We start from the raw sequence: 25,333 nt of genomic DNA, 5'->3' as shown, positions 1-25,333 counted from the left end.
ATCTATCTCATTAATTTGGTATTTCTCACTGTTTAGTTATTTAATGATTTCATATTTTCATATTATATATTTTATTTCTTATATGCAACATAGTAATGATGTATCATTTTCTGTATCTGTTTGGCCTTTTTCTAACGGATGCTTCACTTGTTCTACCATCTTTTTTTGTTTTTCCCCTCTCACTGTAAGAGTAGTGTTCTTTTAATATTTAGAAAGAATATTTTTAAAGGAGGCATGGGTCTTATTTGGGCTTTTGCTGACTACGCTTGCTTTACCATTCCTTTACTCAGTTCTCCTGTGCTCCCAACTTGGTACTAGAAGCTTTCAGTATCCCATGCTTTGCTCGTGAGCCCTCACTGACAGCACAGTTTTGGTGGCTTAGGTTCCTTCCCCAACCCTAGCAGGAACTGGATGCTGTTGTAATAAGCACTGCTATTTCAGAGGAACATCCTTGTCTCTTGTTCTCTCAGAGGACTACAGTGAGATGCAGCGTGATCTTCTGGATAGATTACTAACTCCTCACTTAAGAGACTAGAGAAGCTGAGTGAAATGCAGATAAAATGGAAGCTGCCCGAGTTCATTAGTTACTGGAGGTGAATGCAAGACAGTGAAAGGTTAAAAGCCTGCGCATTTGAGATAAAATTACTTACTGTGTAAGACGTCTCATGTTTTGTGAAATGATCTTTGTTAAATGGAGGATCTATAAACCGAGTTCATGCAATATAATCATTTTAGCATAACAGTATGTACTCACAACAAAGCTTTTTTTTTTTTTTTTTTTTTTTTTTAATGTGACTATTAGACTACATGACTTGTCCATGAAAAGTAATCTGAGAAGTTCTTGCTCCTTTTCATTTTTGCGTGTATTGCCTGGTACTAGCCATAAGGAGGATGGATCACAGACTGTTATGTCTCAAACTCCCCCCAAATTTCAGAAACTTGGCAAGAATGAGCAAGGGCTATTGTTATATTTTATTTTTTTGCACGCTTTCAATTCAGTATGATAGCAGAAGTTTCTCATCTTTAAACACAGTTTAAATCAGAGTTATCGTGCACAAGTTTCTCAGAGGACTTGTTAATGGAACTGGAATGTTGCTGTTATTCTGTGAAGTTGTTTTTGTTCATTTAAAACACAGTGGTTAGAGATATATAAGTCTGATTCGTTTGCTCTTACATTTACATTAATTTATTTTGAATAGAAGATGACTGTCTGGTCATAATTTTGGTTACAGGTTGCAGAAGTATCCTAAACTGGAGAGGAAAAAAAAAAAGAAAAAAAGTCTGTCTGCAGAATGATCATCACTTGTGTTTGAGGGTAGAGAATTACCTGTAATGGTAACCTAAATAATGCGTATGCTTTTCTTCATTCAGTGACCTCCATCAGGAATGACTCAACTGTCATAATGTAGGCTGCTCTGAAAGTAGTATCTCCTATTTATTTCCGTGCAAACTACACCAAAGTGTACATTAATGCTACCTGATAGAGCAAATTCTCAGCTACAAAACATTACTTCTGAATGTTGTCACCACCATTAGCTGTGTATTTTTGCTGGTGTTTAACAAGGGCCTGCAAGCTGATCTCATAAACTTCTGCACCAGCAGAGATGATCTACTGTCACGGTCATCACAGCTGAAACACACCACCCCCACCTCACTGTGCTGGCATTCACTGTTTGGTCCCCATAAATGTTCAGCAAGCATCAGTTTATGTCCCTGTGTGCAGTTTTTTCTGCATGGAGGAATTCGGTGACACACCTTTGCTTCAAATGCGCTTCCATGTCAGATGTCATTTTGTTGCACTGCCCCTCTACTTCTGTCTGTGTCACGGCAACAAAATGTAATGGAATATTGGGCAGGAGGGCTCAACCCTTACTGCCATACCACCAGCATGCACCTCTGATGTTGTGGGCCAAAATAATAACTTAAGTGATTATATTATTTTTGGAGCAGCCATCGTATGTTTCAGAAATCCTAAAAAAATAAAATAATCAAATGAAAGACCTGCAGCACTGATGTCCAACCTTTTGGCTTGCCTGGGCTACAGCAAGTCAAGAGAAATTGTCTTGGGCCATGTATAAAATATAATTCACAGGATCACAGAAAATCACGAGTTGTAAGGGACTCATAAGGATCACTGAATCCAAATCTTGGCTCCTCCAAGGACTACCCCAAAAATTAGACCATATATCTGAGTGTTGTCCAGATACTTGCTGAACTCTGGCAAGCTCTGTGCCATGACCACTGTCCTGGGGAACCTGTTCCATGCCTGACAACACTCACATGAAGAGCCTTTTCCTAATATCCAACCCAAAACCTTCCCTGTAGGAGTGAGAGCCTCCACAGATATCCCATTTTAATAAGAACTCTTCAGTCTCACTAATAGAAAAAACACAGAGACAAGTAAAATATTTTCAAGCCATGCCTTGTGTCACGTTTTAATATACAAGGAAAGCAGGTGGCTTGTGTCATCTGGGACTGTTGTGCAAAAAGTAGATTAAATTTGAAGAAGATATTGCTAACTGCTCTCATATTTACTGAGATAGTGCTGTGATGCTGATATGCTTTCAGTAATTTATATACAAATAAATTTTAGGACCTTCAATTCTATATAAATGCAGCAAATAAATAAATTTTAGGACTTTCAGCTGTGTATAAAGGCAGTCTTAGGTCTTCCATTTTATTCTTTTAAAACCATTGTTACCCAAGCAATAGCTTCCAATTAAACAAACTGTTCTTCGGTCTCAGTAACGTCCCCCAAGGGAATGTATTTTAGTGTAATTACCTAGTTACTGACTTCATTGCCATTTCACTTTGTTTTGAAGAGTAAGGAAGTTCAGTGCTGGGTTTGCGTTGAAAATCATACAATTCCTTCAAATAATGTCATGAAGGTATACATTTTGAAGTCTGAAATAGGGGGAAGCTTCTTTTTCAGTTCCCTTGTGTCTTTGAGCTATATAGTTTATTGGAACGCAGAGGTATTTACTATCAAGATTATTTACATTACTGAATATTATAGGTGGAACACTCAAAAGTCATTGGAGCATGGAAATGCTTGTTCAACTGCTTTCAGTTCATGGTCCTGCAGAGTGAATTTTTTTTCAGACGCCGAAATAGAATGATGGTCATTTTATTATTGCTCATGTTGATTACCAACCCTAAAAGGGCTTCAGATATTCTGCTTCCACAGTGTGTTATTTTTAGATGAGGAGATTATTTTTAGGAATTTTAACAGCTCCTTCTGCTCTACAAAATTGGTCTCTAGGCGTTTAAGGCTGTTATAAATCATCCCCAAAAATATACCTTATTTTAATTGCCAGCACTCTTTAAAAAAGGAAAGAAAGCAAACAAAATGAAATAGCTCCACTCTTCACTTTTTTAACCTCTGATCCAAAGCTGCTAGTCAAAATACCCTATCTGTTTTCAGAGATATTTAGAAGCTGGAATTTAAGGACTTGAATGTGTATTGGTTCTTCTGGGGGACGAAATAATACACTGTAGATTAATTTTCATTTTTCATGGGCTCAGATGTGGGGTGGAAGGCAAACAGATCTTCAGTGTGGCATTCCAATAAAGGCACTTACCTGACTGAGATCTGAGTAATAATTCTGAGGATTATTGCTGATTTGGTTATATATGATCTGTCTGGTGGTAGCATGTAGAATATCTCCATGCTCAGACTGTTAAACAATGCCAAGTAAAAATGTCCCGCTGATAGATGGAAATCCTGTCTATTCTTTGCTTGCTGGGATAAACAGCCTACACCGTATCTCTTAATATGATAATCATTTAATTATCTTTTAATAAGCTAAATAACATTTGTATACTTTGTAACAGATGGAAATGGGTCCACGAACATGAAAAATGGATGAACGTTACGACCTGGAGGTCAACAAGGAAATTTCCAAACCATATGAACTTCCCTAGCTGTGCATTTCAGTATATACTGACATTTCAGCTTCTCATTGTACATTCAGTGATTATTGCAGAAAAAGAATTTGAGAGATTATTACACTTCCTTTGTAAATATGTTGGGAAAGCATATGATCTCTTTTTATTGCCAAAGTAATTGTAAAATCAATCACATTCAATATTGCTGCTATCTCTTCAGCTTTTGTGTTCATAAGACAAAGCAACACTGAAAAAATAACACAAGAAAAATTCGTCAGTGTAAGTTTTTGTTCTCATGACAGTTTATTTCTTGGAAATGAGTTGGAGTTAGAAAACAACTCAAATCCTGGGAAAGCAGAAAACATCATCCACAAGCTTTAGTGTTACATCAGATGCTTCTTGCCATTCTGTCCTCTTTCTTTTTTTCCTTGTGGCCAATAATTTGATGGTATTTTTCTTTCCTTCACAAACCTAATATTTTTCTCAGTTCTATGCGTGCTCTGTCCTGTTCTGGGTTTTGTTAAGATTTCAGTGTGTGTATGTTTGGATGCATAAGATGGAGAACTGAAAGTTCTACACTGACACATGCCAGCAGTGGAAGATGTGACCCAAAGTACTAAACCGCAAAAAAATATTTAATGGTTGTGGAGCCAAGCAGGGCGTATAGACTGCATGGCTTCGGGTCATTTCTGCTGCGTTGGGACTGTAAGTAAAATTTAAGGAGGTGAACAATGTAGAAACTAAAAAAGAACTGAGGTCTGAAAGAAGCATTACAAGATCCCAGACTACACGCAGTGCCTTGTGGCTGTTGATTCAGGTGGCAGCAAGTAGCAGGAGTCTCACCTAACTGCAAGTTGAAGAAAATGCACTTGTATGGAATCATGCAGGGTAAAGGATTTGTATTTCTTCTGGGACGGTGTTTTAAGAAGTCCTTTTTTTAGGATGCCTCATGCTGAAAGCTTTTCCAAATTGCTGTCCATTCTCTCTTATGTTTTCCATACAGAATACGTGATGTTTTGTGGTTCAGTCCTTTCTGCATTGTCTCTTCAGCTACACCTGATACACTTAATGTAGTACATGAAGTAATTTCGTGTTGTCTGGACTCCCAGAATAGTCAGTCTGCTTACTGCCTCCATCTCTATCAAGGGATTGTATTCAAAGCTCATTTTGTGTGTGGTTTTCCCTCAATCAATACTCCTGAGTTCTATTTAAAAATCCATTCTCCCCACAATCGTTGCATTTCCAAAATGACCTCTAACACTGCTTTCACCAGCCTACCTTTGAGGAAGCAGATGGTGTGCTCTCAGGGCTCAGTAGGGTCCGTGTACAGCTGAACCCATCTGGCACTGGAGAATGCTCTCCTGTATTGGTTACTCAGGGCACTCAGAACAAGCAGGCTTTCTGAAAGTATCACCACGAAATGTTTCCCCTATTGCTCCATGTTCTTGATGTTACTGGTGCTTTCAGATTCTGTACAGAGCAATGCAGCATGATGTAGAATTATTTTCAAAATAAATTCTCTGCAGTGATGCCCTGGAAAAATCAGTATTGCAGCAGGGTCAGCAGTGACAACAACAACAACAACAACAACAACAACAACAACAACAAAACAATAACATCCTAGGATGTGAGTTTGCAAAGGTTTTGTTCAGAATTCAGAATCTCACACAACGCCTCAGCACGCTTCATGCTGCTCCCTGCTGGACTGCAGCTGATGAACTTAAACCTTTCTAACTAGCTGGTGACTGGCTTAGCCCATAGCCAGTAGGCTGAGTTTTCTGCCTGTGCTAGTGCTTATACAGTAGGTGGGTGGCCTATTTTGTGTTTTTCAGTGCTGCTGCACTCCTGGCAGGAGGAGCATCTTACTAAATACAATAAAGTTATTTTAGCAACAAGGTGAAATAAAGACAAGGGTTGCAATTTTTCCTGTTTGTTTGGATTTTTTTTTTTTTTGAAAGTCCTCACTTTGTTGAGCATACTTTCTCTCCCAATGACCAGTACTTTCTCCCCCAATTTTTTGTTTAATTGTTTTGTTTAATATAAAAATTTATCCTACCTGTAGTCGGTGGGACAACATTGATGGTGTCTGAATCTCAAGCAAGTTTTGTTGCAGGTATCACAAGTGTTTATGCAGTGATGTCATATCAGGTGTGCACTTCTCACACTCCTCTGACAGCTGTAAAGCTACATGTTTCTAAAGAACTTTCTCCTGACTATCTCCTGAATCGTTACCTGTTTTTAATTCTGCATGGCTTGCTTGACACTGTAAGGGATAGGGATGGACTGTAATTTTGTGTTTACATTTGCAAAAGTTTGTTGCTTTTTTTTTTTTTCTTTTTTCTCGACAGGTCCTTAATGGTGTAAGTGGGAAGAGAGCTCCTCCTGACTGTGGGGATGGCTGTCTTCAGCACTTGAATGGTGCATCTCCTGGGCAGTTTTTGAAAAAGTGCCAAGAAAAGGAAAATGTTGCAAGCGTAACTTCATGTTTCTGTAATTTGAAAGGCAAGCAATGTTTATATAGGAACATAAGTTGGTCCAGATTTTGCACTGGAGAGGAATACCATATGAAAATGAATATTTTTGGTGTGCTTTCAGAGCATCAGTTCTGACTACACCTGTGTAAACCAGGAGTTTAAAGAACATAATGTTCGCAATCAGATTTTTACCCTCAAATTCAGATTTAATCCGTGAACATGAAGTTTTGTGGGCAGTTTTCCTGACAGCAGAACTTTTCTTGGCATACTATGAAATTTTCCAGCTTTTCTGCATGTCATTGGTGATTTTAGAGGCAGCTTTTCAAAGGTATTTTCCAAATACAGGGGAACGCTATAGGCTATTTGTTTTTTTGGAATGGTTGAACATCTGAGGCATGTTCAGCTGGATAACATGGGCTTACTCTTTTGCTGTGAGGTATGGGGTGGGCTGACTGTATACTGTTTGCTCACAGAGTCTCTCAATGCTGTAGGCATGGCACAGATGAAGCCTGTTTCTTTTTGTGTCAGAGCTGAGGCTCTCTTCAGTTTCTTTGTTGCCTAACAATGGTGGTGAATTTGCAGTTTCCGCAGCAGAGATCATGTACGTTGGCCTTTCATCATCATGCAGTTTGTATAGGCTTCGTGTTTGAGAAAACTGTTTGATGTTGTTTGGGGCTGATAGTTTCCTGGGGTCCTGGTGACAGACAGAAGGTTTAAATCAGCACTGCTTTCTTAGAAAATGACATTAAGAAATATCCCATAGGCTAAAACTAAACATCTTTTGTTTGCTTTATTGTTATTCTGACATGGAAACCCTTTGATTAGTCTGTGAATTCACTAGCTGTTCAAAATAACTGTCTCAAGGGGAAATCAAACAATAATGTTTACTTTGGATCTTTTTAGATCCAGCCAATACTGGAAGAGATCACTAGGACATCGTTAAGATGAAGGATTTTTGAAGGATGAGTAAAACATTCTGGGAGCCATCAGAACTTTCGTACCATATAACCCAAACCTACCAAGTCTTCTGTTCTAGTCAGAGACCAGGAACTACTGAAACTGCCACTACAATCTCAAGCACAGTGCAAAGTAGTTCATGTTTCCAAAGATGCCTCTGAAGGACAAAAGACATGTGATAATGACGTGCCTTTCCCCACTTGCCATCCCAGCTTCAAAATGCATTTTTAAGAATGCTTCCTTTCCATCTTGGCATTGATATCACTGCTTGTACCCAGTGCTTGACTATCATATCCTCACTGAGATAAGTGGTGGCTTAATTAGTGTGTCTTGAGTTCTGCTTTGTCGCAGTTGTAGATGAAATATTTTCAGTGTTCATCTCAAATTGGAGAAGCTTACTGTGTGAAACAAATGCAAACAGACTCTGCATAACTTGAGCTCTAACCCTTATGTTGCACTACACGGTGGGACAGAATGTGTCAGGGATAGGTGCCTAGCCTTTTAGCTTGCCTGTGGAGGCCAGCCTGTGCCAGAGGAGGCCACACTGAATCAATAGAAATTGTCTTGGGCCGCATCTAGAGTATGAGTATGTATTATAATTAATGTTTATAATAACAACATTTCTTTTTTTAAATGCTTTTTAAATTAAAACATAAAAAGAGGGCAATGAAAAAAAACAACTACTGGAATATTTAACCCTGTTTTTGTGAAACTAACACATCATTGTCTGATTCGATGGAATTGGTTGCAATTCTCAGTGAGCTTCAAGATGTTCATCAGAGATTTTTGATCTGATTTTACTTTTTCTGTATTTCATCCTTGAAAACAGCTGTTCACAAATGCATGGACTGCCAAAAAACGATGGCATGAATAAGGTATGACTGTGAAGTCAGGGGTAGGGTAGGTCCTATAAAGATCTGGTGAAGTGAACGTGATCAGATTTTTCTTTGAGGTGAATGGCTGGTTGCAGTTCTGTACATTCCATTTGAAATTTTGCAGTTGCTTTATTTAAGCTGACTGAAAATGAAGTCGCAAATATAGAAAAAAATGATTTTTTTTTTTTTTTTTTTTGCAACCTTGAAGCCCGTTTTTAAATTCTTTTATAAAAACAGAAAGTAAGGCTGCATATTTTTCACTGTTCACAGGTCTGTGTTCAGCCAATGTATCAAAATGAGCAACATTATTTGCCATAACTTGAGCTTGCCATAATTTAAGTTTCATTCTGGACACTATTATGGTTCGTGGCATAGTTGATTTTCAACTTGAAGATGCAAGTTTAACTCATGTAAATGAGCTGTCAAATCCACTGAAAAAAACAGGAATGATGATCTTCTAATGTAGCACTGGTAGGTGGCCATGCATTACCTGCCTCTCTCTTACTCCCCCTCCTCAGCAGAAAAGGGGGCGAAAATATGATGAAAAGAGCTTGTAGGTTAAGATCATAGGATCACAGAAACCTTAGAGTTGGAAGGAACCTCTGAGGGCCATCTATTCCAACTCTACTGCAGTGAGCAGGGACACCACAGCTAGATCAGTTTGCCCAGGGCCTTATCCAGCCTTGCCTTGAAAGTCTCCAGGGACAGGGCATCAACCACATCACTAGGCAACCTGTTCCTCACCACCCTCACTATAAAAGATTTTTTTCCTGAATCTAACCTAAATCTACCTTCCCTGAGCTTGAAGCCATTTCCTCTTGTCCTGTCACCACGGACCCTGCTGAAGAATCTGTCCCCTTCTTTCACATAGCTCCCCTTTAGATACTGAAAGGCCACTATCAGGTCACCTCTCAGCCTTCTATTCTCCAGGCTGGACAGCCCCGGCTCTCTCAGCCTGTTGTTGTAGGAGAGGTTCCATCACTTGGATCATTTTTGTAGTCCTTCTCTGGGTGCACTCCAACAGGTCCATGTCTCTCCAGTACTGAGGACTCCCCATCTGGATGCAGCACTCCAGGTGAGGCCTCGCTAGTGCACAGTAGAGCAGCAGGATCAGTTCCCTTGACCTTTTGGCCACACTTCTTTTGTTGCAGCCCAGTATACGGTTGGCTTTCTGGGCTGTGAGGGCACACTGGCTCATTTCCAGTCTTCCAGTACCCCCAGGTCTCTTTTTGCAGATCTGCTCTCAATTCTTTCATCTTCCAGTTCTTACTGGTAATGGAAGTTGCTTTGACACCGGTGCAAGACTTTGCATGTGGATCTGTTGAACCTTGTGAGGCTCACGTGGACCCATTGCTGAAGTCTGTCTGGATCTCTCTAGATGGCATCTCATTCTTGTGGTGTGTCAACTGCACCCCACAGCTTGGAGTCATCATCAAACTTGAAGGTGCACTCAACCCCACTGTTGATGACACTGATGAAGAAATTAAAGACTATCAGCCCTAGCACTGACCCCTCGGAGAACAAGATAAGGACAGGAAGATCACTCACTGATTACTATTGTGGGCAAAACAGATTCAGCATGGAGAAGATCAATCTGTTTCCACTTAATAATCCCATCTACTCTCTTCTGCCTTCCTCTTTTGCAAGGAATAAAGCTGTGGTTAGTCCATAATGCTTTCTCTGCCACTTCTTCATAATCACTCTGCCCCTGCCCCAGCGTGTGGTCCTTCCCATGGGCTGCTGCCCTTCTCAAACTGATCTTCTATGGGCTTCCCACAGGCTGCAGCTCTCCGAGCATTGCTCCGGCACAGCTCCTTAGCACAAGGCCCATCCTTCAGGAGCAGATGGCTCCAGCACAGATCCCTATGGGTGGCAGCTCCCCCAAACCTCTGCTCACTGCAGGCTTCTCTCTACAGGCTGCACATAGAGATCTGATCTGCATTATGCCTGTAGGGTTCAGTGGGACAGTTTGTTCCATCATGGGACTCTCCTGGGCTGCAGGGAACTTCTGCTCCACACCTATAGCACCTCCTGCCCTGACCTCAGTGGCTGCAGGGCTGTTCCTCACACATATTCTCACTCCTCTCCCCCATTTGCTGTTGCACAGCAGTTTTTCACTTTCTTAAATCTGTTTTCTCAGAGGCATAGCCAGCCAGCATTACTCATGGCTCAGCTCTGGCAGCAGCAGGTCCTTTTTGGAGCATCTGGAGCTGGCTCTGATCTGACATATGGGAGCTGCAGGTCTTGCATCTGTGAGCGCTCTGCCCAATACCCAAACCTTGCCATGTGAACCTAACACAGAAATTGCAGGTAACATAAATTGGAAAAGCTGGGCAAAGACAGGTCAGTTGTGCCTTCAAGAGTTTTGCTCTATTACTTGAAGATTCAAACAAACTTTGGCAGTTCAGTAGCTTGCAAAAATTCCTTGTTGTCTGTAGGCTTCACATGACTGTTTTGAAAAGACTAGTTGTCCTGATACACCTCTTCCCTTTCCTCTGATGCTTCCATGCTGCTGTCATTTGACATGGTGTTAGTGAAAAATTCCCTGTTCATTACTGGACAGAAGGTCCTGAGAAGTTTTTAGCCAGAACGCACCGCTCTGGCCATCAAAGTGTTAGGTCATTAAAGGAAGGGAATGGCAAAGTCTGCTTCTGACAGCTTCAGCATCTCTTTGTCCCATTTTGCAGTATTGATGTTGTTGTGCAGTCTTACTGGTGCAAAGCAGAAATAGGCCTTAGGAAGGTCAAGCAAAGCAAATCACGGAGATGCTGCCGGTGAAATTTCCACCAGAGCCAAAGTTGAGGGTGAGGCAGCAAAATAGGACAGGAAGGGAAGATGGGCAGAAGCAAGGTAGTATTTGTGCCAAGGTATTAAACTAAGCCATTCAGTGATTTTCAGCATGCCTGCTTAACAATATTTGAAGAATGATAATTTACTAGGGAAAGTAGGAAATAATTTATATTGTTTGAGGGCTAATGCTACCTTCCATCAGAGCCTGAGGCAGGAGAGAGTTTGGGTGTTGCAGCTGTGAATACAGCTGAAGTTTTCAGTGCCATTTCAGCATGAGAGCAAGGGTAGTTGTTCTGCAGATATCTACAACCAAAGGCCTCCACTCCTCCATAGCATGTGGAACATAACAGTGCATGCAGGCAATGGAGATGGAAGGCATATGACCCTGTAAACGCAACAGTAATTTGCGTAAGGAATTTATTTTCCTAAACAATCGTTACAGGTTTTTTCTTGTTCTTTGTCACACCCTTTTCTTAATACTGCTATTCAAATACATTTTCCGTGTCTTTCTAACCTTGGGTTAGTTCTAGCAGATGTTTTTGAAGTGCTTTGTTTGTGTTCCATTGAGTAGCTGCAGGAAATCTCAGGTGATCTTTGTTCCTTCTTACACAAACAGCCATGAATGAAATCAGTTTCCTACAATGTACTGTTTCATCAGCTGCACAGTTTTCTTTTCACAATTTTGACTGCAAATTTAGCATTGCTTTATGTCTACTTGGTAATCTATTTTGTGCTACAGTGAAGAAGCAGTGAATTTCAAATGTTTCCATTTCCTCCAGAGGTCTTTTCCCAGTCATGCTCTCTAGATTTGTCCAACTGTGCTTTTGGCCCACGTTGAGCACGTGTTTCATAGAACTCTGAAGCTTTTCCATTTGCAACTTGTAATTTGTACTACCTGGAGCAGTCATACTGACTGTTCTTTCTGTTTTAGAAAGAGAGTGTTTAGTAATTGCAATTAAAATGAGGAGGTAAGATGCCACCATGCAAAAGTTTATTCCTAGACTTCGTAAGTTGTCCAAGTTTCTCTCTAAATGGAAGGTGGAAGTCTCAGAGAAATGAACATACCTCAGACATTCTTTCCTCTAACTTATTTTAACCGTCAGTGCTCCACTGGCCAGATTGTGGTGTAGGGACAAACCCAGATCATGCGCTTATTAGTAAACTTAAAAGGTTGGATCACTAGTAGTAAACTACACTATCTCTGGATCTGGTAGTCTGGCTGGTAATGATGGAAGGCAGGGAGGCAGTCTGCAGTGCAAAGTGCAAATACTGATGTATCAGTGAAGACCACTATGTGGACAACTATTTTGAAAAAACTGCAACTCTGCAATTAACAGAGCTAATTTTTAGTTGGTGGTTTGTCAACTTCCAGCTTTCTTGTTACAATTGCCTCTTCTTGCCATTTCTCTCTGAAGACTTTGATTCTCCTGTTAGTGCCCAGGTTACAGAATTCTTACATGGCAGGTATCTAGTTCAACATGTTTAACACGTGCAGCTAAAAGTTTCAGACAGCCTTGGTTTTCCAGCCTTTAGCAAAGTGTGTTTGATGTTGACTTTGGGAATGGATCCCTCCAAAATAAAGGCAATTAACTGTAGGAAAAGTGAATGCATTTAAAAGTATAAAATGGTTGGAAAAGTGAATGCATTTAGAAGTATAAAATGGTTGGAAAAGTGAATGCATTTAGAAGTATAAAATGGTCGCATTGCAACCACCGAGAGGGAATGATATGCAAAATTTGAGGCAAGAAAAAAGAAGTGCTGGCTTTCTTCTAACAAGATTTGTTAATACATTCCTGGAAAGAGGGAAGTAAGTTATGTCTGGAGAAAAATTGTATTAAATACCTAAGCTAACAAATGCATATACAAAGTATTACATGAGAAGTATGGTGAACTCCTGAACTCTCAGAGTGAATTTGTAAGGCTACAAAAAGCGTGTAACAGATCTTAAATATGCTGATAAGTAATATTTTAGCAGTGATTTAGCTCATTTTTCTCATTTTAGACCAGTGATTCAGCTGTGTAGATGTTAATCAGTTAGCATTGTAATAATCCCAAGAAATATTTTTTCTGGAATAGAAATCTGAGGCAGAACTATGAGGATCCACATGTTTAATGTGTCCAGAAGCCTCAGTGGCTGGATATTAAATGTACCCAGAGAGATGTAAGCATTTAAGTGGAAAGGAAATGGTGGAAGTTTTTAAGCACATTTAAATATAGCACCAAATTTTTGGCTGGTATCTTTGGTGGGATCAGTGCATAAAGCTGTCTTAGGGATCTAGATGAACCTAGTGAAGATGAACCTTCACTAGAGTAAGCAGAAATAAAAGAAGTAAAAGCAACATGGCCAGAAGGTTAAGAGAGGTGATCCTGCCCCTCTGTGCTGGTGAGTCCTCACCTGGAGTACTGCGTCCAGTGTGGAGCCCTCAGTACAGGAGAGACATGGACCTGTTGGTGTGTGTCCAGAGGAGGGCACAGAAATGATCCAAGGGTGGAACATCTCCCCTGTGAGAACAAGCTGAGAGAGATGGGGCTGTTCAGCCTGGAGAATAAAAAGCTCTGGGGAGATCTGATAGCAGTCTTTCAGTATCTAAAATGGGACTGTAGGAAAGAAGTGGACAGACTCTTCAGTGATGTCTGCTGTGATAGAACAAGGGGAAATGCTTTCCAATAAAAGAAGAGAGATTTAGATGGGATATAAGAAAGAAGTTCTTTTATGATGAGGGCAGTGAAGCACAGGGACATGTTGCCCTGAGAAGTGTTGGATGCCTTGTATATGCAGGCATTTGGGGTCAGGCTGTGTGGGGCTCTGAGTGACCTGATCTACAGTAGATGTCCTTGTTCATTGCAGGGGAGTTGGACTAGATGACTTCTAAAGGTCCTTTCCAGCTTACACAATTCTGTGGTTCTGTGATAAGCTTTCCAAAGCCAGTCCCAAGTAAGAGCTTTGAGGTCGTATAGGAGCGTACCGTTGATCTGTGCCTGTCTCTAGCTATAGCTAGTGGAGTATAAGTGAGATGTAGTCTTTACCTGGGTCTCAGGATGTGCTGATTACTGGGAGTTATCTGAAAGGAAGCAGCCTGGGAACAGCTTCTTCCTTTGTTTAGGGCACCTCTGAAGGCAGGGCGTCCTCCTGCCTGAACTTCACACTTTGTATGCACTCTGCTCTGCACTTGCTTGACTGCGTGTTTCTAAAAGCTGCTCTGGAACATAGTTGGTTTTAGGAACTGGAAAGTGTGAACAACTTGCAGACTTTCACCTGTAGATATTTTGATGATAACAGATGGGGGACAATTAAGATGACAATAAAACATTTTGGTATTAATCTATTGAACTCTCCCTGATTTCTGCAGAGATCATTAAATAGAGAGCTTGTGTGAACCTCCGACATTCAGATTTGCACAAAGCCATCTGCTGGCATCATTTGGAAGAATGGCCTTGTTCAGGGATTGAGAAATGTGGTAACTGTGGTTTGAAAGAAAAAGATTCAGTCTCTGTAAAAACTAAGGGGAATGCATAATTAGATGCACCAACATTGAACTGATAATGTGGAATTATCAATATTTATATCAATAAAAGCAGGAATTTATACGGCTCCTCTCAGATACTTGTTTTTAAAAATGCAGATAGAGAATTTGTTGCCATCATTCCCTAGATTTGTGTCTGAGATTTCATAACTGATGTCATTTTTATAAAAGTTCCATTGATTTGGAAGGGCTTGGTTCTGAGAGACCTCCTTTGCTGTCTTTGGATTTCTGTTTCAACAGATGCAGAGATCCTGCGGTTTCGCGGTTGCCTTGTCATGCTTCTGAGTGCTACAACTTTACTTACTGTATTTAAAAATTGAAAAAAGAAGGATATTTCAGGTCACAAGGGGAGACCATACAGTGACTTGGCAAGTATAGATGTGCTATGTATTCTAGTGGCTCTTCTTTGCAATCATATTTTTTCTCCTCTGGAAGTTGTCACTTGAATTTTTCTGCACAAAGGCAATAATAAAAGAAAACTATCCAGTCTAATACAAACCCATTGGGCTGGGGGTTGCCAGCTGGTGTATTTTCTGTTGTGTTTTAAGGGTTGCTGCTGAAGCTGTCATTCTAGTCTGGATCTGTTCCTCAGCAGTTCATACCTGCTATATATGCAGAACCTTAGACTGAGATGTGGCAGACCATGGAATGAATCATGAGTGCTGTTGTGAAAAAGCATGGTGAGATTCTCAATGACTTCCAGAGTATTCTGTATCTGTTTCCCCAACCTGCTACTTGAGTGGAGCACCAGAAGGTCTTCAATGCACATCATGGAGGCTTTTGGCAACCCAGCTGACGGCGGCTGATGCGTTATGAGATGTACCACATGCAGTCTGCTTTTCCTTTTGTGCAACATTAAATGTCATGTACATTAAGTCTATAGTTTCTTTACACTTAATTGGATACAGTCCCATCAGGGACAGCATCTGACAGATTTTCTATGTAATCCCTGCTTAGTTGGTCTGCACAGGATCTCTAACTGTGGCGCACCCCTAGAATATCAGATTTCTTGAGTTCGTCCTTTGGAGTGAGGTAGAAGATGTACACCTATTTCTATGCACTAGTGTTTGAATGGAAACATGGTATGGTCACTGTATGGTGAACATCTGTTTCTCAATCTTATTCATGAATTTGCAACTGTTACTTATGGTGGTTTGCCAGAAAAGGGAAAGAAACGTGTACCATACATTTGTTCTGTCTCTCAATTCAGCAGCCTTTGTCTTTGCAGCTCATAGCAGCCCTTGGGCTTTTTCTGTATGTAAGCTGAAGCTGGAATTTATGCAAATGGGTCTACTTGGTAATAATTCTGATTACTATCTTGTTAATATCTGAAGCTTCTTGGTTATTTTATTTAATTTTTTAAATTATTTTTTAAGAGGAATTTGAGCTGGGTGTCAAAAGAATGTTGTCACAAATGAGGTGATCTTGAAATCATTCTCTTTGTTTTTCAAGAGTAGTTTGATTAACAAAAGCTGCATAAACACAGAAGGTGTCTCTTATTCAGACTTCTGGAGTCAGAGCCGCAAGGATTTGCTGAAGCTGAAGGAGCTCCACATGAGTGTCTAATTTTGATAGCATTCTTTCCATCCATAGGAACTTGCAAATGGCCTCAATCAATCACATGTTATGGTTTTAGCTGGTGAACCTCTGTGATGAACAGGGCAGTAAGTAGTGACCCATTCTAAAGTTAATGCTGACGATATTTTGGAGAAAAAATGCGCATATCTGACATTAATCATAACATCATTAGTAATGACTTCTTATGTAGATGTAGCAACTTGCATTCTTATCCCATATGCAAATGCAAGACCTTTTTCAAGCATGCCCACTTCCATCGAAACCTGGTGGCATTTGCAAGTGAAGGAGATGAGTGTGTGGCAGAAAACTACTGCTCAAGAAAAGAGGTGTAGAGATCAGACCCAATTTCTTGCAGAATGTGTTAGAAGGATCCCTCCTGTTTACTGGGAACCCACAAACTGTTCTCTCACTGAGTGCACTACCAGAATGACACTGCAATTATTTATTACATGCTTACAGAAGCTTTGTGAGCATTTTCCTTCGTGGCAATTTCTGATGGAAGTTTGAAAGATTTATTCCAAAGCTCCTGGAATATGAAACTACCATTCCACAAGAGCTTAACAACCTGGTGTTGTGTTACTACATATACTAGTTTTTGTCAACTTCAGTAAGATGTTGTCGCCAATGCATTCTTGTTCCATGTGTTCTGGGTGCATCATTAAAACCTGAACTTTTCTAACTACAAAAGAGTTGAAAAGGGATATTCTCCTTTCTGGAATACTTTACAGCTTTCCTAGCAGTTAGGATCCCCTTTTTGGGATCTCCTTTCTGCTTTCAGTGCTGTCAGCCTAAAGGGATTCCTTTAAACCGATGCAGGGTGTTTTATTTTCGAGGCTTCCATTTCACTTGAGCAACTACAGTTCACCATCCAGAAGAAGTCAGTACAGAGCTCAGAACTGTTGTGAACAACAAGCTGTCTTATTTATGTGGAACTGTAGCTGAGGAATGATTTCATATTCTGGAGAAGTTTTCTCTATTGGTTTCTTTCTTTTTGAAAGAAAGGAAGAAGGACATATTTTTTCTCAGGCTCGTGCAGAAGGAAGCCAGTAGCACATTTTGTTGAAAATGTGCAGTGAATCACAGTCTTAAAGCTTTGAAAATAGAAGTGGAGATGAGCCATGCAGCTTTGCAGACTTACACTAGTTGAAGGAAACCTGCTGCAAGTATTCAGACAATCCATGCACTTTGCATGTTAATGGGAGCTGACTGGTATCCAGGCTGTGCTGGTGTTAATATGCTCTGGAATTATATATAATGCTTTTAAAAAAAAAAACAACAACAACAAAAACACAATAAAAGCAAGCCCTCTAGCTAAGGGTAATTATTTGTACACAGATACTGTTCTGAATGAAACAGAGGAGAATGCTTGGAGATGTTACTCAGAAATTTTAGGTTTCAAGAATGCTCTGAAAACAGCTCCATTATTATTAATTATTTTCCCGTTATTCAGTTTGTATTTAGAGTTGTATGGGGTCTTTGAGCTGTGTAACTTTCATGGACGAAGTCGAGTTCATTAATTTCATTTATTTTCTGCCGACCTGAGTCATAAACATGCTAGTGAATGTTTTAGGGAAACGTGTGCCAACAGCAGTGTGGAATGGCATAGTCTTTGGCTAACCTCTCACCATCATTGAAGAGCCATCCTGCTTGCTTTGAGTTCAATGGGCTTATTTGCTGAGGTTTAAATGGTGATTGCAAGCAGATATTCCCACACTGTCTTTCCAAGGGAAAGCTGTCTTCTGGAAATGGCCTAGCCTCTTTTTCTAAAGCTTACACCTGCCTGAGCTGTCTGTGGGCTCAGAGGAAGTTGAAAATGCTTAGCGTTGTACAGGGCTAGGCTTCTCCTTTGGGCAGTGACAATATTATTCCAAGGAATAAAATGGGAAATAACTGTACAGAGAACAAGGGCTCTCAGACTTTTTCCATAGGATTTGGCACACGTTCAGGGGGAATTTGTGGTCTGGATATTACAGAGAATTTTTGGAGTAGAGGAAATAGCTGCCTTTGCTAATCTCGTTTAGAAAGGCATTAGCTGTATCATTATAATTAAAGAACTGGATTTATAGCTAATATCATATGACCAGTGGTTCTCTGTAGGTGCTTTGCTGGTGACCATAGTCTGAGAAACACATGTGATGAGTGCAGTAGTCTTAAAACAGTTTAATGTTGGAGATGGTTAACACCTGTTGTCTCCTTTTTTCACAATAATTGTCTGGACTCCAATGGGACTGGGCCCAGGAGAAATTTTAGTTCTGATACGGAAAGGAAAAGAAAGAATGAAAATATAGGTTCTGGTCATTCTAAAATGAACTTTTAAAAACAGAATAGAGCAAAACATGCTTTGGTTCTTATGAAATAGGTCAAAATCATAGAATTATTGAGGTCGGAAAACGACCACTGAGATCACATTAGTCCAACTGCCAACGCATCCCCACCATGCGCACTGACCATGTCCATCAGTGCCACATCTACACATGTTCTGAACACCTCCAGGGATCAGTGACTCCACCTCTTCCCTGGGCAGCCTGTTCCAATGCTTGACCACTCTTCCTGAGCAGGAATGTTTCTTAAAATCCAACTGGATCTCCTTTGGTCACTTAAGGCCGTCACCTCCTGTCCCATCACCAGTTACCTGGGAGGAGAGGCTGGCCCCGCCTCACTACAGCTCCCTTTTAGGGAGTTGTAAAAAGCAATGGGGTCACTCTGAGCTTCCTCTTCTTCAGTCAGTTTCAACAGAAGCAACATAAATAATGAACTTGTTTCCTTCCATTCAATGTGATAATTGTGTTGTCATGTTTCTTTTGGGAAACTGACAGACTTCTCATTTTCTTGTCAGTGGTACATGTGACTGAACCCAACTCCCTTTCTGCCATGACTAGTCTGTGGAGTAAAGAGATGAAGTCAGAATCTTGCCCTCTGCTCCACCTTAGTATAATTTCCTAAAAATTAAATGTGTAGAAAGTTTGTTGTAATGTTTTTATGTAAGTTAAAATGTTTTCCCGAATTTGGTTGAATTCCAAAATTACTTCAGCCACCATTGGAGATGGCATTTTCCAGCTAATAAATTTGCCTGGATCCCCTTCACAGCCTGGCCTTAACTTTGTGGTTGGATTTAGGGACTATTTCAACCAAACTAAGATACGTGGATTGCATTAAAGATAATCTGTCTCCGGTCCTTTATTTGGTAGAAGTAATGGGGCAGCAGGTGCTGTGACTGAATGAATCAGAAAGAGTTAGAGATAATGGATGGCAAAGCAAAGACAACGTAATTTTTTTTTTTTTTCACCCGAGAGCAGCTGATCATTTGACAAGATTTTATTGTAATGACTGTGCTTCAGTTTTGCCAGATGATTGATGCACACAGTACTCTGCATAATCTTTTTTGGTGATGGATGTTGGTGCCGTGAAGCAACAGTTACTCACTGTGCTGCTATTGAGCATGAATTTTGAATTACTTGTGGCACAGAGCTGCCTGGTAGTTCAGTCAATGAAATGAAGGTCAGGAGGAGCCCAAGATAATGTTTCTCCTGCACATTAACCCCTTCGGCTCATGTACAAGCAGTGTTTCTGATAACAAGTTAAGGATCACGTCCCTAGATTCCCAACACTTGGGATGAAGGAAGGAGAAAGCTTCTGAACCACTGCTTACTTTTGTTCTCTCCCCATTCTATCATCAAGAATGAATTATTGAACAATACTGTTGCTTTCTTGACAACGAACAAGAAGATGAGCTGATCTGCCCAAAGCAGGTGGACCCCTCCTGTACAAGATTCTTCATGTGTTTAATTATGTAGTTCTGTGTCAAAGAGAGCGCTGCCAGTAGGAGTGGTGTTTCTGTGACTAGCACAGACAAATAATCAGTGGCTTTTTTAATGATTTTTTTTTTTTCTCGGAAGCCTCAGTGTTTAAGGGATGGGGAGCAGGAGAAAATCTAGGTGTAAGTTGCTGTTGGTGCAGTGCATGTGGGCAGTCTGGGTGCTTCTTAGCTCAGCCCAGTGGAAACTGACTTTAATTGAGAGCACTGATACCATGACAGCAGCGTAATAGCAAGGAAATACACATTGTGTGAAGAATTTCATTTATAATTGTCTAGCAATTTGGGCTCCAGACGTGCTAAATCAAGTGAGAGCAGGGAGTTAATGTAGGGCATGAGCTGTGAATTATTTTGAGGAAAAGGTTATCCTTCTCCTGGGCTACAGAAAAGGCTGAGGAAGACGAGTATGCTAGATTTTAGATGACATGGCTACAGTACGTTCCTGCATTGCGAGCAGGACAAACAACTTGTCATTTCTGCTGCACAGCTGAATTTATTTAACTGCTGTTTAACAAAGATGAAGGCACTGACAAAAGCATTTTAGTATGTCAAGTTTTTATCCCATGATCTTTTAAGAGAATGATAATTTTTTAATTCTGAGCTTGCACCTTTCTTTTTTCTTTAATTGGGATTTCACTCTTCTATATTTTCTTCTCTTTTTTCTTTCTTTTTCTTTTTTTTTTTTTTTTTTTCCCCTAACTTGGAACAGAAAGTAGAAAATGAAGGAGGGGAAAATACGAAAGAAAAAAAGTGCAGATGTGGTAATTATCTTTGTCACGGGAAAAAATCAAAACAAACATTTTAGAAGGACATCTGTGCAGACTTATGTTGTTAGAAAGTCTGTTTCCCCCTAGTGAAAACCTAATAGGAGACCTTCTGTGGAATCTGTTCAACAGATGGGCGAGTCTAAAGTGACCTTGTAGTATAATGAAGTTTATTGTATTTCCTTACCTTTGCATGGTATTTCTGGAGTAGTATTTCTTAACGCACACAAATGCACCTTTGCCTGTAAAACAGCCTTCATCAGTGCCTGAATTTATCAACAGATAGTGCTCATCAGGTTACTTGATTCCTTCTGTCTGGGATGAAATCAGCTCTTTTAACTCCGGTGTTGAATTCCAAGTGATTTCTGTTTTAACGTATTTCAGTATGACTGAGAACTATCACATCTCACTGACCTATCTGAGCCCAAACATAACGTGGTGTTTGTTCAATGTCATGGTGACTGATATTTTTAAAAGAGTTCTGTGGACATCCCACAGCTTACATACGCTAATCATGTGCGCTGGGCATCGTGCTGGATCCAGCTTTTAACTGATTCCCACTCTCAGACCTGTTTCTCTTTGTTCTAACCAATTTTTGTTTTCCTCTTCCAGGTTGAGATCTTTGGTAAAACAGCTAGAAAGAGGGGAAGCTTCGGTTGTAGACCTAAAGAAGAACTTGGAATATGCTGCGACAGTCCTTGAGTCAGTATACATTGATGAAACGAGGTGAGTGAATTACACGCATCCATGTTTGTCTTCGAGGGAGCACCAATTGCACAGAATTGTAATGCATGCATCACTTGGGAAAGTTGTAGTCATGGTTCACAGAAAATATGATTTTAATTGTTAGAACATTGTATTTCTTGAAAAGCAGATCTTGAGTTCTTGGTCTGAAAACTTCTTGGAGTTTTGTGTGGCAAGGGGGAGATGAAAAAAAATCACAAATTTAACATACGTTCTCTTGGAGAAAGATTTTCATAATAATTGTTTTCTAGTTTTTGTGAAAGTTTCTGTGGAAAGCTCAAAATTCATACCCTTCTACTTCTTTTGAATAGAGTTAAATCAATTCACTTTTACCAAATCTCTGAAATTCAGAGGTTTTTTTACTCAAGTTTTTGGTAAAAATTGGCAGATAAGAAATTGCAGGAGAGTTTCCTTTCTTTATGTGCTGTTACTCCAGTGCTGAGTCACCACGTGTGGTCAGAATGGGAGAGGATAGGACTGTGTGATACTCACTGGGAAGTCAGATGTGACTGTCAGTGATCTCTGGCTGGCTGAGAGGTCAGGAACAGTAATGAGCTGAAGACGAGATGTGAGGATGATGATGTAGTTGTGCTTCAGAAGGCTGATGCTTCTTGTTTGTCAGCCTGGTAGTGAATTTCACAATCTAGCACTTAACTACTCGAGAGGATGAACAATCTGTTGTAGCCTTGCAGAAAGAGGTTTTATTAGGCTTTTATTAGAATAGATGTGCGTTTCTTTTTGGTTAATGATGTCGCAATGGTCTCTTATGCAATTTTTTTACCCTTTGCTTTCCTTCCTCTTGTAGGCGTTTACTGGACACAGAAGATGAGCTCAGTGATATCCAATCTGACTCCGTGCCCTCAGAGGTCCGGGACTGGTTGGCTTCTACCTTCACACGGCAAATGGGGATGATGCTCAAAAGGACAGAGGAGAAACCCCGGTTCAGGAGTATTGTCCATGCAGTACAAGCTGGGATATTTGTGGAAAGGTAAAAGGAACATGAAATGACTTGGTTCTAGTAGCTGCTCATGCACTGCCAATTGCACCTGCAGTATTGAGTGAAGAGGACTTCAATATGACTCTCAAGTTGTTTCTACAGAGATCTGGTTGGCAAACAGCTTCTAGTACACTGCAACCTGAAGCAGCACGTGTGGATCTATTTTTTTAGCATAATGCAGATGTAATAGCACAGGTGAAGTAATTTTGACAGAGAATACACACCTCTGAGTAGTCCTAGGTCAACACTCAAAGTTTTTAAAGTTTAGTCAGTTTGCTTCAGGCCCTCCTGTGCCTTTTGACTTCTGTTGCCTATTTTTTTTTTAATGAAGAAGGCAGGAGGGGGTAAGAAATTCTATGATTTAGGCAGTGGGAGAGTTCTCCAGAGGGGCATGACAATTTTTTTCTGTGTTTGGGAGCAGGATGTGAAAGGGAAGTGAAGGACTTCACACATGATCATGTCAGATGGGAGAAGAAAGCTTTCCATCATCTCTTTTAACTCCTGTGTTTCTGAAGTGCAAAAAAGAGTGAGCTGTGGAAAGTGTTTTAACAGTCAGTATTTGTGAATTCACATAGCTTATTAAAAATAATATGGCCTATAAACGAATATAAATTCCAGTATATAGTTCAGTGCGTTCTTTAGTATGGTTACTGATGTTGATTATGTCCTTCTTCTTTTTCATACACAAAAAAAAAACACCTAAAAGGTTTTGAACTGATATTATTTAAAAAAAAAAAAAAGAGAGAGAAAAGTAGTAGTGGTACTGGACTGCAGTTGATGCTTTGCAGATGGCAGATGATTTCTGGAGTACACTGAAAATGGGCTTGAGTGCAGGACAAGCAAGAACTACAGAAACTGAAAGGGAGGTGTGGTTTTCTGCAGTGGAAAACGAGGAGCATCTTGTTTGTTTGAGTGCAGCCTTTCCCTCTGATGAAGATTTGGTATTAACAGATTCTTCCTCATCTCCAGCCTGGGGACCAAGGTGTGAGATACGGGGAAATCTATGGCCTTGAGCGAGTCTCTACCATGAAAGTGGTATAGAGAGCATGTGCACAAGCCAGGAAAAAGAAAGAAAAATTGTAGTTAAAGTTTGTTGGTCTATGCAGGATTTCCTGTAACAGCATAATTCTTTGTTGTTGTTATATTGTTTAACTTTATTTATATGTTGCCTTATCTATTTTATCTTGGTAGAATGTACAGGCGGACATCCAATATGGTTGGTTTGAGCTACCCACCAGCTGTAATTGGAGTGCTAAAGGTAAGCCCAAACAGAAGGTGATGGTGGGAGAAGGCTGGGATGCTTGTACAAAACATCAGGGTAACACTGTGATGTTTTCCACGGGGAAGGGAGTGTTGGAACTTTGCCTTTTCTTCTTTCTGAGCCTGTTGAGTCAGGCTCAGGTCTGTTCCTAATTTCCTGGCCTGTGGGAATATTCTTTGAGTAAAAGAACAAATAGAGTTCAGAACTTGAAAATGGTCATATCCTTCAAGTTTCCAGCTCTCTTCTCGGGTTCAGCTACGAAGGTGTCGAGTTAGTACCATGCTGAAATCAATCATGAGTTTGCAGAGGGAAGAATGAAAATGTGGGTGCAGAGAAATGGAGCAGGAAATGTATCAGTGAGTGTGCGAGCAGGGATTTTCTATCACTGTTGAAGGTGACAATCAGCTGTGGAGTAATATTCTGAGAGTTTTGAGATTTCAGATGAAAAGTGAGAGATCACAAGTAGGCTGAAAGAAACAGATTTCATTCCTGGGGAAATGGCAAGGTTCTCAATTTAGGCAGGATACCTGTGTCAGTACCACAAACACAGGTTTGCCACCAGTTCTCTGTGCAGCAGCTTTGCTGAGGTGTCGTATTTGTGCAGGAGACAATTGACTTGTGGTTCAAGCATGGCATGCAGTGGTGGAAAAAATGCATCATCAAAAGGAATGTATACAGGGGCATTACACGTGTAAAGATTGGGAAGCAGTCCTTCTACTCTCGTCTACACAGGAAAGATACTCAGGGTACTGAATCCTTTTCATTTTTGGATAGCCCAGTTTATTTATCAGGAGATAGAGAGGATTTGCACAGAGGCCACTGAGTGCAAGAAGAAGGATCCAACATGACCTTCATTTACAGCATGGAAGCATTCATTCCCCCCTTTTTCCAGCCCCAGATTTACACGTGTAATCCTGCAGATGGGATCTCGTGTCTTTCTTCTCTTAGAACAACACCCTGTGGCCAGACTGTGGGAGAACATGCCTGTTATGGTACATCCTCAGCAGTGGCAGAGCAATGCAATACTTACCAGCTGTGCTGGGCAGGCATAAGCCTCAGGGCATCCTTCTTCCCTTTCTGTATTTGTAAGACACTAAAGGTGATAAGCAGTATGGAGTGGGCTAGAGGAAGTGGGAGCCCTGAATATCAGCAAAGGCACTGACTAATTTTGCTGCAGGTGAGATAATCCCGTCTTGGCCATTCCAGGATGTCTTTTTTTGTTTTTTTCCAAAACTGTTTTGAGAACAAGTCTGTGTCTGGATGTTCTTGTGGTAGGTAATGGCTGTGGCTTAAATAGGAAAGAGTTGTTTAGAAGAAGTGGTCTTTGGAAGGAGACTTTGTCGTATTCTTTTACCAAGTAATATGTGATCTGCTGATCAGTGGTGCTAGAGGCAGAACTGAATATTAACAAGACAAAGTGCAGAAATATTGTTCTGCTTAGGAAGGATTTCTTTTTTTCCGCCTTTTCTGATGCCCATGCTGTCATGGAACTGTTTTGTTGGTTAGCTAATATGCAGCAAATGTAGTTGCTGACAAAGTGATGTAGTGTCTGCAGGCAGGCAGGGTCTGCAGTATCAATATGTACTTGACTTTGGCTGCAAAGAATTGTGAGGCCAGGAATTGTAGACTCCTAGAATGATAAAATGGTAGAAAAGGACGCCAAGGAT

General features: G+C 40.4%; 1 protein-coding gene across 2 annotated transcripts in view; it reads left to right on the top strand.

The window, feature by feature from the left end:
* The window catches only part of PDE1C (phosphodiesterase 1C), a gene marked incomplete at both ends in the record, with an annotated part of 281,466 nt that overhangs the window by 188,705 nt on the left and 67,428 nt on the right, over window positions 1–25,333 (top strand). For both annotated transcript variants that reach the window (XM_079538517.1, XM_079538518.1), the window contains 3 exons: window positions 21,277–21,390; window positions 22,214–22,396; window positions 23,597–23,663. In XM_079538517.1, coding sequence (XP_079394643.1) covers window positions 21,277–21,390; window positions 22,214–22,396; window positions 23,597–23,663 — 364 coding nt within the window. The remainder of the gene's footprint in view (window positions 1–21,276; window positions 21,391–22,213; window positions 22,397–23,596; window positions 23,664–25,333) is intronic.

The sequence above is a fragment of the Tetrao urogallus genome (assembly GCF_951394365.1).
Source record: "Tetrao urogallus genome assembly, chromosome: 7".
Classification (NCBI taxonomy): Eukaryota; Metazoa; Chordata; class Aves; order Galliformes; family Phasianidae; genus Tetrao; species Tetrao urogallus.
This window is presented reverse-complemented; position numbering and strand designations above follow the sequence as displayed.